General features: G+C 40.6%; 1 protein-coding gene across 1 annotated transcript in view; it reads left to right on the forward strand.

Annotated features, from left to right (window-relative positions):
- The window catches only part of KCNMA1 (potassium calcium-activated channel subfamily M alpha 1), a 299,458-nt gene that overhangs the window by 221,628 nt on the left and 65,111 nt on the right, over positions 1-12,719 (forward strand). Inside the window, exons 19-20 of the mRNA XM_044659039.1 lie at positions 147-371; positions 6,240-6,432. Coding sequence (XP_044514974.1) covers positions 147-371; positions 6,240-6,432 — 418 coding nt within the window. The remainder of the gene's footprint in view (positions 1-146; positions 372-6,239; positions 6,433-12,719) is intronic.

A 12,719-nucleotide genomic window follows, 5' to 3' on the forward strand; every position in this document is an offset into this window, starting at 1 on the left:
AAAAAAGAACAACAAATGCTTATTGAATGACTAGCTGGCTGACTTATAACTCATCCTCATCCCTAGGACCCTGGTGAAGTCAATATTTTAATGGGCTAATGACTTTAACTAAACCCTTGGTGTTTTCTTTTACTTTTTTGTTTCAGACTCGAAATGAAGCTGCTATGACAGTTCTGAGTGGGCATGTGGTGGTTTGCATCTTTGGTGATGTCACCTCAGCTGTGATTGGTCTCCGGAACCTGGTGATGCCTTTGCGTGCAAGCAATTTTCACTACCATGAACTGAAGCATATTGTGTTTGTGGGTTCCATTGAGTACCTCAAGCGAGAATGGGAAACACTGCATAACTTCCCCAAAGTTTCAATATTGCCTGTAAGTCCAAGGTCATACTATCGATACTTTCTTTTCTTTTCTTTCCTTTTCAAGAAAATCCCAACTGGGCAGGAACATCGTGTCTTTGATCATGGACTTGTTCCTTTGTCTGGTTATGGGCCTGAGGACTTAGCCCATCCCCTGTGCTTCATCCAGGAAAACCTAAACCCTGGGAGACCTTATTAAATTAAATTTGCAGTGGTGTTCAGTCCTTCATCAAGAATGAATTTCAGCTAGCATCAAATGGATTAGCCCCTGAATGCTCCTTCCCTTGCTTTACCTCATTCGATCCTGCTGAATTTGATATACTAGTGTTTGTGACTGATTTTGGCTATTACTGATGATTATAAATACTTTGAACTATGTCCTCTCTTCTCTCTTCCCCTAAATTTTTTATACCTATACTGAAGAAAGATTTATTTACTCTTATCTTATATATATTTGGTCTCCCTGCCCTTCTCTTCCCACAACTAAAGGCAGAGTAACCTTCCTATTGGAAACTCTGTTCTGCTATTGTTATCTAGAGTCTGCTTGAATGTGATGGCACACAATTTAAAACACACTGGACCCTAAGTCTAAAGGGAAGCCAATTGATCAAGCTAGCATTTATTAGGTGCCTACTATGGGCCAGATATTGCGATAAGAGCAGGGGATACAAAGAAAGACAAAAGACAATCCCCTCCTCTAGAGGAGCTTACAATCCAACATGAAAAGAACTTTGAACAAACAAGATAAGATGGGATAAATTGGAGATAATCACCAGAGGAAAGGACTTAGTGCCATGACCTTATAAAATCAGAGTGCTAGAGGATGAACTGAAGAATATGGGAACTCGGTGATTTTCAATGAATATACTGCCCATACATTTCTAAAAAAGTTCTCAAAGGTTGGAAAATTCAGTGTTTGATGCTGTTCCCTAAATCGAAAATGTATACCAGAATCATATTATTGTCCAAGTCTTTCCTAATGTCAGTCTTCTCACTGAAAAGCCATATTCTTATTATCTGTTGTAATATATAATTATACCTTTCAATCTCCCAAAGGAATTGATCAACTTCATGCAGGGCAACTTCAGACTTGTAGGTGTCAGCTCGAAGAATGCCAGAAATGAAAGAGAATGAAAAGATAATGTAAAGTTCACTGAGAAATCACATCCTTCCATTTGGAAAGGAGGGCATTGATCTACATATAATGCCCTTCTCCAGCTCCCACCATTTATATTTTGACAATTAGATCTAACCCTTCTGAATCCCAGGCCAAACACACCCAAATCAAAAACAATTGGCTTAATGGCCACATGCCCATATGTTCTTGTACATGGATTCATAGTCACAAGGATATATAGGGAAGCCCCCATGCAACGCCTCTCTCTGTATACCAACAGATGTACACACTCTTCCCTTTTATACAGTTCATAAAGACTGTCAATTCAATTATCATTCCTTAATCATTCTTCTGCTCAGAATATTCTCAATGGGCATTTGGGTATATATTTTTGGCAGGACTCAGCAAAGATATTTTGCTCAAGTTGCTGCCCTATTACTGGGTGGCAACAGTTTCCTTAGTATGTTAGAGAGGGAATAATTGCTCATTGATTCCCTGGGCTTACCCAATGGACTGGCATGTCTAAATGCAAGGGTTCTCTGATTTTTTAGGACCATTTCAAACCCTCTAAAACCTAGTGTCCCCAGGCCTGGCACATTTGTACAAAATGGGCTTCCACATATGTCTTCACATATTTCACTGTTTAAATAATGCTCTACACAAAGCAAATGCCCAGAGAAACACAAGATGTTTCCATTGATATCATTTATATTTTTTTGTATTTAGAACACATGCTTGCCCAAATGTGTTGGTGTTTCTCTATTTCATTGCTACTACTCTAAGTGAAAATTAAATGCCTATATATACAGATGACTGAAACATTTTTTTTAGCCTACATCTTTGATCTCATTGGTAAGGGGAAGTTCTGGTATGAAAACTCCCTCCAACGAACAATGTTGGCAACTTGTCTATAACCTGTAGTCTTGGAAGTTAACTGGGGCACTGTTCATTTAAATGATTTGCCTTTAGGCACACAGATAGTATGTTATCAGAGACAAGACTTGAAACCAAGTCTCTCTAACTACAAGACTGTCCTTCTGTTTAAAACTTTACAGTGCCCCTCACTCACAAAATAAACAATACAGTAGGTTTTGTTTTGTGTTGACAAAAATCTCACAAGGGAAGAGAAATAAATTGCCTCTTCTCTGGTAGAATAGTGCATTAGGTTAGAAAATGTCCATAAACCTTGTCTATTCTTCCTTGTCATTTAATTCACTTTCCAGAAATATATTGATGCTTTTGATTGAGGTACTACCCACTATCTATAAGGGATTGCCTGTCTTAATTTCTACAGCCAAAGTAAAGGAGTCACTATTTAGGCACGAGAAAATAGGATCCTGGTTAATAACCCATGGGAGCTGGTGAATCCAGTCCCAAAGTGGTCAGAGAGGAAAATGACAAGTCATGTTCTGTATTGACAGTCTACTCTAGAGTCATGGTTGGAGGATCAATCCAAATTTAATTTAGGCACTATTTATTAAGTGTTTATCAGATGTCAAGAACTTTGCTAGCTATCGGAGGTGGGAAAAACAAAAACCTAAAATAAAAACCATCTCCGAGTTCCGGGAGAGTACATTCTATCTGGAGAGGTATATCATATTAACAAATTGGCAAACGCTAAACATATTCCAGTAGAGAATGTTAACACTAACTAGAGGGAATCAGGAAAAGCTCCATTGAGGAGACACATGAAATAAACCTTGAAGGAAACAAGATTCAAAGGGACAGAAGTGAGAAGAGAGTATATACCAGTCAGGAGGGAACAACTTTTGCCAGAACTTGGAGATGGGCAATAAATAAAAAGCTAAAATCAGAAAACAGCAAATAGATCAATTTAGAAAATAAAGTATATAAGAGGAGTAATGGGAAATAAACCTGGAAAGCTAATTTGGAGTCATATTATGAAAGATATGCCTTGCTGAGAACATTATACTTTATTCTAGAGACAAGAATCATTGATGGTTAGTAAGAAAAGCTTAGTCTTATAATAATCTTCTTCTGGCAACTGTGTAGAATAGAAAGGGAAAGAAACTAGAAGTTGAGCAGCCATTTAGGCGGCTAGTATAATAGTTTAGCCAAGAGAGTATGAGGCCTGAGCTGGGATAATTGTCATAGGAGTGGAGAGAAGGAATCTATCTTATGGTAAGAGGTGAACCTTAGTGTGTTCTAGTTTGAATTTGGGGTACAGTGGCTACAAAAATCTAATTAATATTCTATTGAGTATCCAATGATGCCCCTGACCTAAGTGCATAGAAACTATTGGAACACAGAAAATACTATCACAGCGGAGAGATCACTGATTTCAGAGGCATCAAGACCTAGATTCAAATCCCGGCTCACTTACTTGTATGGCTTTGAGCAACCAACTCATAACTCTTTGCACCTCAGTTTCTTTTTTGGTAAAATGAGATGGCTGCATTAGATGAGCTTCTAGACTTAAAAGAGCTATGCCTTTTTATATGATACAATAAAATATCACAAATGTCCAAGACAGGAACAAAGCGGGCTTTAAAATGGAAAGATTTATTAACTCTGTGGATCCAGAAGATAACATTTGAATTCCCATTTAAATTTAGATTGGAAGTCTACATGGGCAGTTGACAAGAGGGTTTAGGGCATAAGGAATCATGTACAAAGGGATGAAGGTGGTAAAGCATGTGGCATGGATAGGGGTTAGTCGTGATGTACAGAGTATGTGGAGTGGACTTGAATTAGTTATAAGGCTTCAAAAGTTGAGCTGTGCCAGACTAGAGAGTGCCCTGATGACAGTATAAGAAGTATTAGAACCTTTCTTAGTTGACAGTAAGGGGCCATTGAAGGTTTAAACATAAACATGCTAAGATATTATTATTGTTATTATTATTTAATTGTTATTTATTTTATCTGGCTTTTCAAAGTTCCTTCCATTTCAGGCTTTCAAGGCCTTCCATGACTTTGTAGCTCCTTCCTTGACCTTACTGAAGGTCTCATTGGCTCTGATGTATTTTTTTTGTTGTTGTTTTTTTGAAATATCTGCCTTTGAATTTTTCTTCAGGTTCCCTGAGTAGGAAGTTTCAGAACACCTATAATGCTCATTCTTCATCACTCCCTAAAAAGCCTTTCTAGCCCTTTCCTGGTCAATTTGTTCCAGATAAATTCACTAGTATATTCTTTTTTTTTTTTTTTTAAACCCTTACCTTCCGTCTTGGAGTCAATACTGTGTATTGGCTCCAAAGCAGAAGAGTGGCAAGGGCTAGGCAATGGGGGTCAAGTGACTTGTCCAGGGTCACACAGCTGGGAAGTGTCTAAGGCCAGATTTGAATGTAGGGGCCTGGCTCTCAATCCACTGAGCTACCCAGCTGTCCCCCCCCCCCACACACACTAGTATATTCTTAACAGCCAATCTTGGTTTATTTAATTCTTATTCTCATTGAGTATCTGGGTTCCTCTTAATCTTATTTCCCCTAAAAATGTGGTTCCCTAAAAAGAGAGCTATTTTAGCACCATGTATCTGAATTGTACCTACCTTCAACTTCTTAAACCTTTTTTCCCCCCATAGCCACTAACCACTAATTCCTGTTTTGGATAAAGTTCCTATCAGGTCCTCTAACCAACTCTAGTTTCCAGTCTAAGAGAAACCTTTAGTTCAGAAGGCAACATCATGTAATGGAAAGAACTCTGAATTTTGAACCTTGGGTCTGAGTTTGAATCCTAGCTCAGCCTGCGTGACTTTGGGCAAGTCATTTGACAGTTTTTTTCAGTTATAAAATGAAAAGTGACATGGCCTCTAAGATCCCTCCCAGTCCTAGATCTATGGTCCTCAAATCCATTGCTTCTTAGCACATTTGGAGACAGATCTTGAGCTTCAATGAAAGACAGTGTTTCAGGAAAACAACCCTATGTACTCCCCCAGGTATCCTGGCCTCATTTAACACTCAGGAGACCTGTGTTTCTCACCCCCACCTCTCCCAAAGCCCTGAATGACTTCAGAATCCCATGATCACAGACTTAAAATAGAAAGAAACTTTACATCCACAGCAATAATCACAGACAATTTCTGCCAATTAAGAAAAGCCGCCTCTACTCCCCATCCCACATCTCCTGCTCTCTCTTCTCTCACTCCCAGATTTTCATGGTGAATCCTGAGCTGCATCACTGCCGCCTCACCCCCAGCCATGCATGGCCTCTAGCCCTGCCCTGTGCCGTCCTTTCGTGGCTGCACTGGGAACACGAGTTCTGCTGGGTTTTTTTTTTCTTTCCATCTGGACTTCTTTCTCCTTTCGCCTGAGACAGAGGTGACCTGCCATTAGATAAACAGACATTTAAAGCCCACCCCCTTGTTCCAGTCTGAAAGCCAGAGGTTGCCACAGGACGATGGTTTAAATCAAGACAAGGACCCCGGCATTATTCCTCTTCTACGTTTGTTAGTGATAGCTTGATGGAGGATGGAGAGGAAGCCTAAAATGCTGCCATCAGCACCAAGTACCCTTTAGATTAACTCGCGACTCCTATTCCCTGCTATATACTTAGGCCAGCTTAATGTCAGGGCATAAAACAGATACTTGTTAAATAATTTCCCAAAGCTCCTTCTCAATCTTTAATTTGTTTTTTTTTTTATTTTTCTTTCTCTCTCTCCCTCCCCCTCTTCTTTCTCTGTCTCTCTCTGTCTCTCCTTTTTCTCTCCTTCTCTGTCTCTCCTCTCTCTCTGTGTCTCTGTGTGTCTCTCTGTGTGTCTCTCTGTCTCTCTCTCTCTCTCCTGCTTTTTTTTCTTCTTCTCTGCCAAAGGGTACACCATTAAGTCGGGCTGATTTAAGGGCTGTCAACATCAACCTCTGTGACATGTGCGTTATCCTGTCAGCCAATCAGAATAATATTGATGATACTTCGCTGCAGGACAAGGAATGCATCCTGGCGTCACTCAACATCAAATCTATGCAGTTTGATGACAGCATTGGGGTCTTACAGGCTAATTCCCAAGGTAAGGACTGCCCTATAATACTCCCCTGCAGTGCCTACAGGGGACAGGACCTGGCAAGAGGAATATCCTTCATTCAGTAATTCAAAGAGCTTGCATCAGCCGGGCTGACAGTGAAACCCGCTCATTGCTGGGATGGCTTTTAAAGGGGGCATCTGCTGCCTCTTCCCACTGTCACAGAAATCCGGCTGGAAAGCTATAAGCACACACACACATGCATGCTCACACACATGCACACGCCCTCTCTCACGATACACACAAACACATATACCTACACAGAAACACACAATACATGGGAATAGTGCACACCCACATAGGAATGCAAACAGTCTTGCACACATGTATAATACACAGGCATCACAATGTTCACACATACATGTAAACACATACCCACACAATACATGCAAATACTCTCACAGGTACATATAAACATGCCTACACAATCCACACTCTCACACATCTGTGCAAGCAAAAACATAACTAATACATGTAACCACACATGCATACACACAGATCCACAGAGACATACACTCACACATTCACATACCTGCAAGCACGATGCACACATGGACATATACATACAACTCACATGTGAATGCAAGCACACCCACACATATGTTTAAACACATACACACAACACATAAACCAATATGTTATATATGAGCACAATACATACAATCAATGTAAACATGTGTGTGCTGTTGCACATGTACACACAGATTCCTTTCCTCATACATGTATGCTCCCACACATGCACACACCCACAAACACAGACATGGGCTGCAGGGGGGGGGCTCCAGAATAAATGAACCCTTGGAAGGACCAGAGCATCCACCATGATGCACGGGAATCGCGTCACTACGGTCACTTGGCTCGGCGGAGCTGCCAAACAATGGGAGATCCATCGTGTTGATGGGCAGCTCCAGTTTGTAGCCAGAGAAGTGTTCGTGTCTGGCAAATCCTGAACCCCCTCCACACTCCCACCCCCACCTCCAGGAAGCAGAGCTACTATGGATATGCCTGAAACATCATGAAATGTTGCTCACCACGAAATGATTTTTGTCATCTTACCAACTCTTCCCCCAGAGAGTGCACGGAGCATTAAATGAGCTGTCAGCCACGTCTCCCCCTCTCCCCGGCTGAGGAATCTCTGCTTTTCAGATGTTGGATAATTGTTTATAAAAGAGCTACCCTCAAGGAGCTTTAAAAGTTGACCCAGAAACATTCAGAATAGAGTGTTTTAATATCCCATGAATCTGGTTCTGTGAAGGTCAGAATGCATCCACCACCATGACACCAGAGTGCCAACCGTCAAACGGAGGAATTTGTGTCAGGGGCAGGATGACATAGTGGGATGGGCAGTGGATTTGAATTCAAAACAACGTGATTTTGAGAGGGTGCTTCAAGGTCATACTAAGTGTGAGCAAAATAACGATTTCTCAAATCTGCAATTTTCTCTTCTGTCAGATGAGGCTAATCCTTTATCTTCTTTAGAGGTTATTTTAAGGAAAGAGTTTTGAAAATTCTAATACACCACCGAAATGTAAGATAGTATAGTTTTCTCTGTCTATAACTGTGGTTGGATTGTATCACAGAAATATTTTCAGTCCGGGCGTCAATGAGTATCAATTCCTAAACACAATTTAAATATATTCTGCTGTTGTTCAGTTGTGTCCAACTCTTCATGGCCCCATTTGGAGGTTTCTTGGAAGAGATACTGGAATGGGTTGCCTCTTCCTTCTCCAGTTCATTTGACAAACGAGGAAACCACCTAGCTGCCCTTCAAAGTCATCAGCATAATGTGAGTTAGGATATTTCCCCTCTCTAAATTCAGTTCTCCATGTTCCTAGTAGGTAACTTTGGGCAAAGCATTGTGTCCTTGTCTAAAGACAAAATGGTAGCCCTGGTTGGAAGGGATGAGCAAGAAAATTCAGCCTTTTCCTTTTCCTCTTAAACTGGTTTCCCTAGTGGTAGCATTTTTTTCTGAAGAAGTAGCCAACACTGTGGTGGGGGTAGATGGAACACTAGATTAGGATTCCAAAGATCTGAGTTTGAGTCTCCCCATGGAAGGCACGCAGGTAATTTTACTTGTTTTGACCTCATTTTTTCTCAGGTTGACCTAGCAGAGCCCTAAGGCTCCTGCCAGAGGTCCAAGTCTTAATCCCTTGTGACTTTACATCTATGATATTATGCAAGTAAAACACATGTATTCATTTGCTGTTCTTGGTGTCTTTAAACCCAAGTGTCTTCTCTCACTGAAACCTCTCAGGTCTACCTAACCAGGCTCTCCACCTGCTTGACTCATTAGAATCCTAACTGACCCCAAGTCCCAAGTGATGCTTCAGCTAGGCATTGGGCATGGGCAAACCCAAGGAGTCTAGGAATTTGGGGGGAGCTCAAGGAAATTAAAAATAAATTATGTCCCCATTGAGACTTGTTGAAAGTAGGGAGGGAAGGTGCCTGAGAACAGGAAAGAAGGCAAAACCATTCCCCAGAGTTATAATTGAGCTGATTTTTACTTAATAGATATAATTTTCCCATTCTTTATTCTACAGATTTTTATTGTGTTGTGGGAGCACTCCGATCCCCTAATGGCCCCATGCCATCAATGCTGGCAGGAAAAGATCATGACCAAACAGTAGTTTAGTTTACTACTTGGTTCAATACTCATTAAGTCCCATGATAAGATTTTTCCAGTCTTTCAAATAGTCTTGTGGAACTGAATTCTAGCACCATCTAAAATGTGACTCCATTGCTCAAAAGAGCACCTGTCTTTTGATTTGGGCTATAAACCCTGAGGTGGGCTGTCCTGTTACTAGGAAAACAAAATATTAACATCCCCCTCTTTCCCTTTTAGACTCCCTTCTGTGGCCTACATGGCTTCAGAGCCTGGCTGACAGTGGAACTCGACTGCCAGTTTTCTAAAAAGATCTAGGATGTGATGACTAGTTGTCAAAAACAATTAAATGGATAGGTGGACACCCCTGCTCTGTGGGCGATCCGATGCGACAGCCTGGTCCCTGAGAATCAGTTTTAATATGGAATAGTCAGGGCTACAGCAACAATTACATAAAGCAGGTGAAGCTACTTCTGCTGGTCAGCAAACATCAGCTCAGAACCACTTTACAGCTCTTTACCAACAACTAAGTGCCTTTATTTACAGAGTGGCTGTCACTTCCCTCTGCTTGGAGATCTGGTGTATTATTGAACACTCATTTATCTAGGGAAAACATTTCAATTTAAATCAGCTGGCACAACAGAGGCTCTTGCCAGGCTCTATCCCCACTATGTAACCTCCTCCCCCTTCCCTGATTCTAAAGGACAAATAGCGGAGCTTACATTGCCCATCTATGGAACAAAAATCACAGCCCTATCTTTGGCTAGGGAGTGGAAAAATAAGCCCTTTTCTCATTGGTATCTGATTCTACTTATTGAAATAATCTAGATGTGAAGACACATGGCATGTTGCTCAGGTGCTACATCTGAGAACTCCCAGCTTGGCGTCTCCCTTCACCAATGCCAAATGACCACTCAGCTGAAACAGAGGATTTTAGATCCTGGAGGGACTGAAGGGGATGTGACTTGCTCAAAACTCTCTAAGTCAGTCAAGAAACATAAATGGGCTTACTATGTGCCAGGTACCATGCAAAGGGCTGCAGATGCATAGAAGGCAAGAGCGTTTGTCAGAAGTGGGACTTGAGATCTTATCTTTGCAACTCCATGTCACAGTGCCTCAATTTGTGCATGCAGAAGAGGAAGATGAATGTGTTTGTAGATGTAGAGATAATGCTCAAAGATATCTAGTTTAAATCGGTCATTTTACAGGGGACCAGGGAGGTTTGGTGATTTGCCTTTGAAAAAAAGAGACTGGGAAAGCCTCCTGGGCAAAGATCTGGCTTTATTGTGAGCAAAAAAAAAAAAAAAAATCATAGAGGCCAGAGGTCTCAGTTCCCACCAAATAAACTCGGATTTTGCTCAGAGAGTACTTTGCCCAGATTTTTTCTTTTACTTTAGATCTTACAAGGAGTAAGGGTCAGAAGCATGATTTGAATCCAGATCACTGACAACCAGACCCGGCACAATTCTGACTATTTTACATGACCTTCTATATGTATAGACACACATATATGCCTACCATTTAATTGCTTAGAACCTCATTTTGTAAAATGATAATAATTCTTCTTAGTACCTACTGCATAGGGGCTTTAATGAAAACACATGTAAAGATCATTGAAAATCATAATGTTGTCCATATATAGAGAATATATATATATATATATATATGTATGTATGTATAGGTGAGAGAGAGAGAGAGAGCTTTTTCAGATCTAGGAAGCCCTAGAGGTACAAATTTATAATATGCATATACATGTTTGTATATATGTTTATATATGTGTATATGCATAATCTGCACAAACAGACACATATATGGCAAGTCACAATTTCTCTGGATCTCATTTATAAAATGAAGGCATCTGGATAATGCATTATCTCGAAGGTTTAATATTTTAAATCTGTCTTATATTTTTAATATATGGGGATAGGGATTAGACCAGCACTAGTTTTTAACCAATGTAGGGTGACACATTTCATAAAACTCAGCATCTTAGGGAATTGTTGGGAACTTTGAGAGCTTAAGAGACTTGCCCAGGGTCATGCAATCAGCACGTGTGAGAGATGGGTGTTGAGCACCCAGGCTTTGAGATCACTCTCTATTCTTTACACCATATTACATACATGGGAAACATTTTGATTTTCAAGGATCTTTACATATGTTATCTAATTAAGCCCCTACAGGGGTGTGTGTGTGTGTGTGTGTGTGTATAATTATGTAATTCATTCTGAATACCCCTGATATTCTTCCCCAAAGCCTGGTATTGGAGTGAGGGCTGTGAGACTTATGTAGAAAGTGGCATTTTTTTTTTCTTTAAGAGTAGAACAACCTTCACTGTATGAAAAGGATTAAAAGAAGACTTAGAGGATATGTGCTGACCTTCTTCTAATGCCCAAATTTATATTGGCTATACTAGAGAAAAAATGGGCAGCTTGATGGCACAGTGGATGGAGAACCAAGCCTGGAATCAAGAAAACCTTCGTTGAGATCTGACACTTAACCAGCCCAATATATGTCGATCACAATATCCAAAATGATGATATAGGAGCCTTTCAAAGGTCGTCAAGTCAGGTCAACAACAGTATTTATTGAGTGGTCACTATGTGCCATGCATTGTGCTAAGCACTGGGGCTACAAAAAAGAGACAAAAACAGCATTTCTTCCCTCTAGGCGTTTACAGTCAAATGGAGGGGTTTATATATTGACAACTATGTATGTACAAGATATATTTGTTGTTGTTATTTAGTCATTTTTTAATCAGTCTGTCACCCAATTTGGGGTTTTCTTGGCAAAGATACTAGAGTAGTTTGCCATTTCTTTCTCCAGCTCATTTGCCAGATGAGGAAACTGAGGCAAACAGAGTTAAGTGACTTGCCCAGGTTCATGCAGCTATTAAGTGTCTCAGATCAGTTTTAACTCTAAGCCTGGCATTCTGTTCACTGCACCACATAGCTGACCCCTCAAGATATATGTAGGGTAAATTAGGTGATCCAAAGGAAAAGCCCTAGCATTATGGGGACCTGGGAGATGCTTCCTACAGAAAGTAGGGATGAAATTTGAGCTGATTCTTGCAGAGTCAGGGAGAGGAGATGAGGAGAGAAAGCATTCCAGGCTTGAGGGACAGCTGGTAAAAAGTCAGTCAAGAGGAAGAATATCATGTATAAGAAATAGCAAAGAGGACAATGTCACTGCATCTCCAAACAGCTAGAGGGAAATAAAATTTAAGAAGAAGAGACTGAAAAGTGTACAAAGGTGGTTGGGTTGGGAATTTCTTTAAAAGTCAGGCAGGGGATTTTATATTTGATGTTGGAGGTAATAGGGAGCCATTGGAGTTTATTGATTAGGGGGATGTAATAGCTGAACTTTGGGAAGATCACTTTAATAGTTGACCAGAGACTGGTTTTTGGTGGGGAGAACTGAGACAGTGAGACCAACCAGCAGGCTATCATTATCAGTGATTTCAACCACGTCTCACTCTTCATGACCCCATTTGGGGTTTTCTAGGCAAAGATACTAGAGTAGTTTGCCATTGTCTTCTTTAAGTTGGCTATTATAATAGGCTAGGTACAAGGTGATGAGGCACACACCAAGGTGGCTACTGTGCCTGAGGAGAGAAGAGGATTGTGTGAGAGATGTCATTTTATAGCAAATTTCATTATGAGAACATAGTGTCTGG

This window comes from Gracilinanus agilis, chromosome 2 (genome assembly GCF_016433145.1).
Source record: "Gracilinanus agilis isolate LMUSP501 chromosome 2, AgileGrace, whole genome shotgun sequence".
Classification (NCBI taxonomy): Eukaryota; Metazoa; Chordata; class Mammalia; order Didelphimorphia; family Didelphidae; genus Gracilinanus; species Gracilinanus agilis.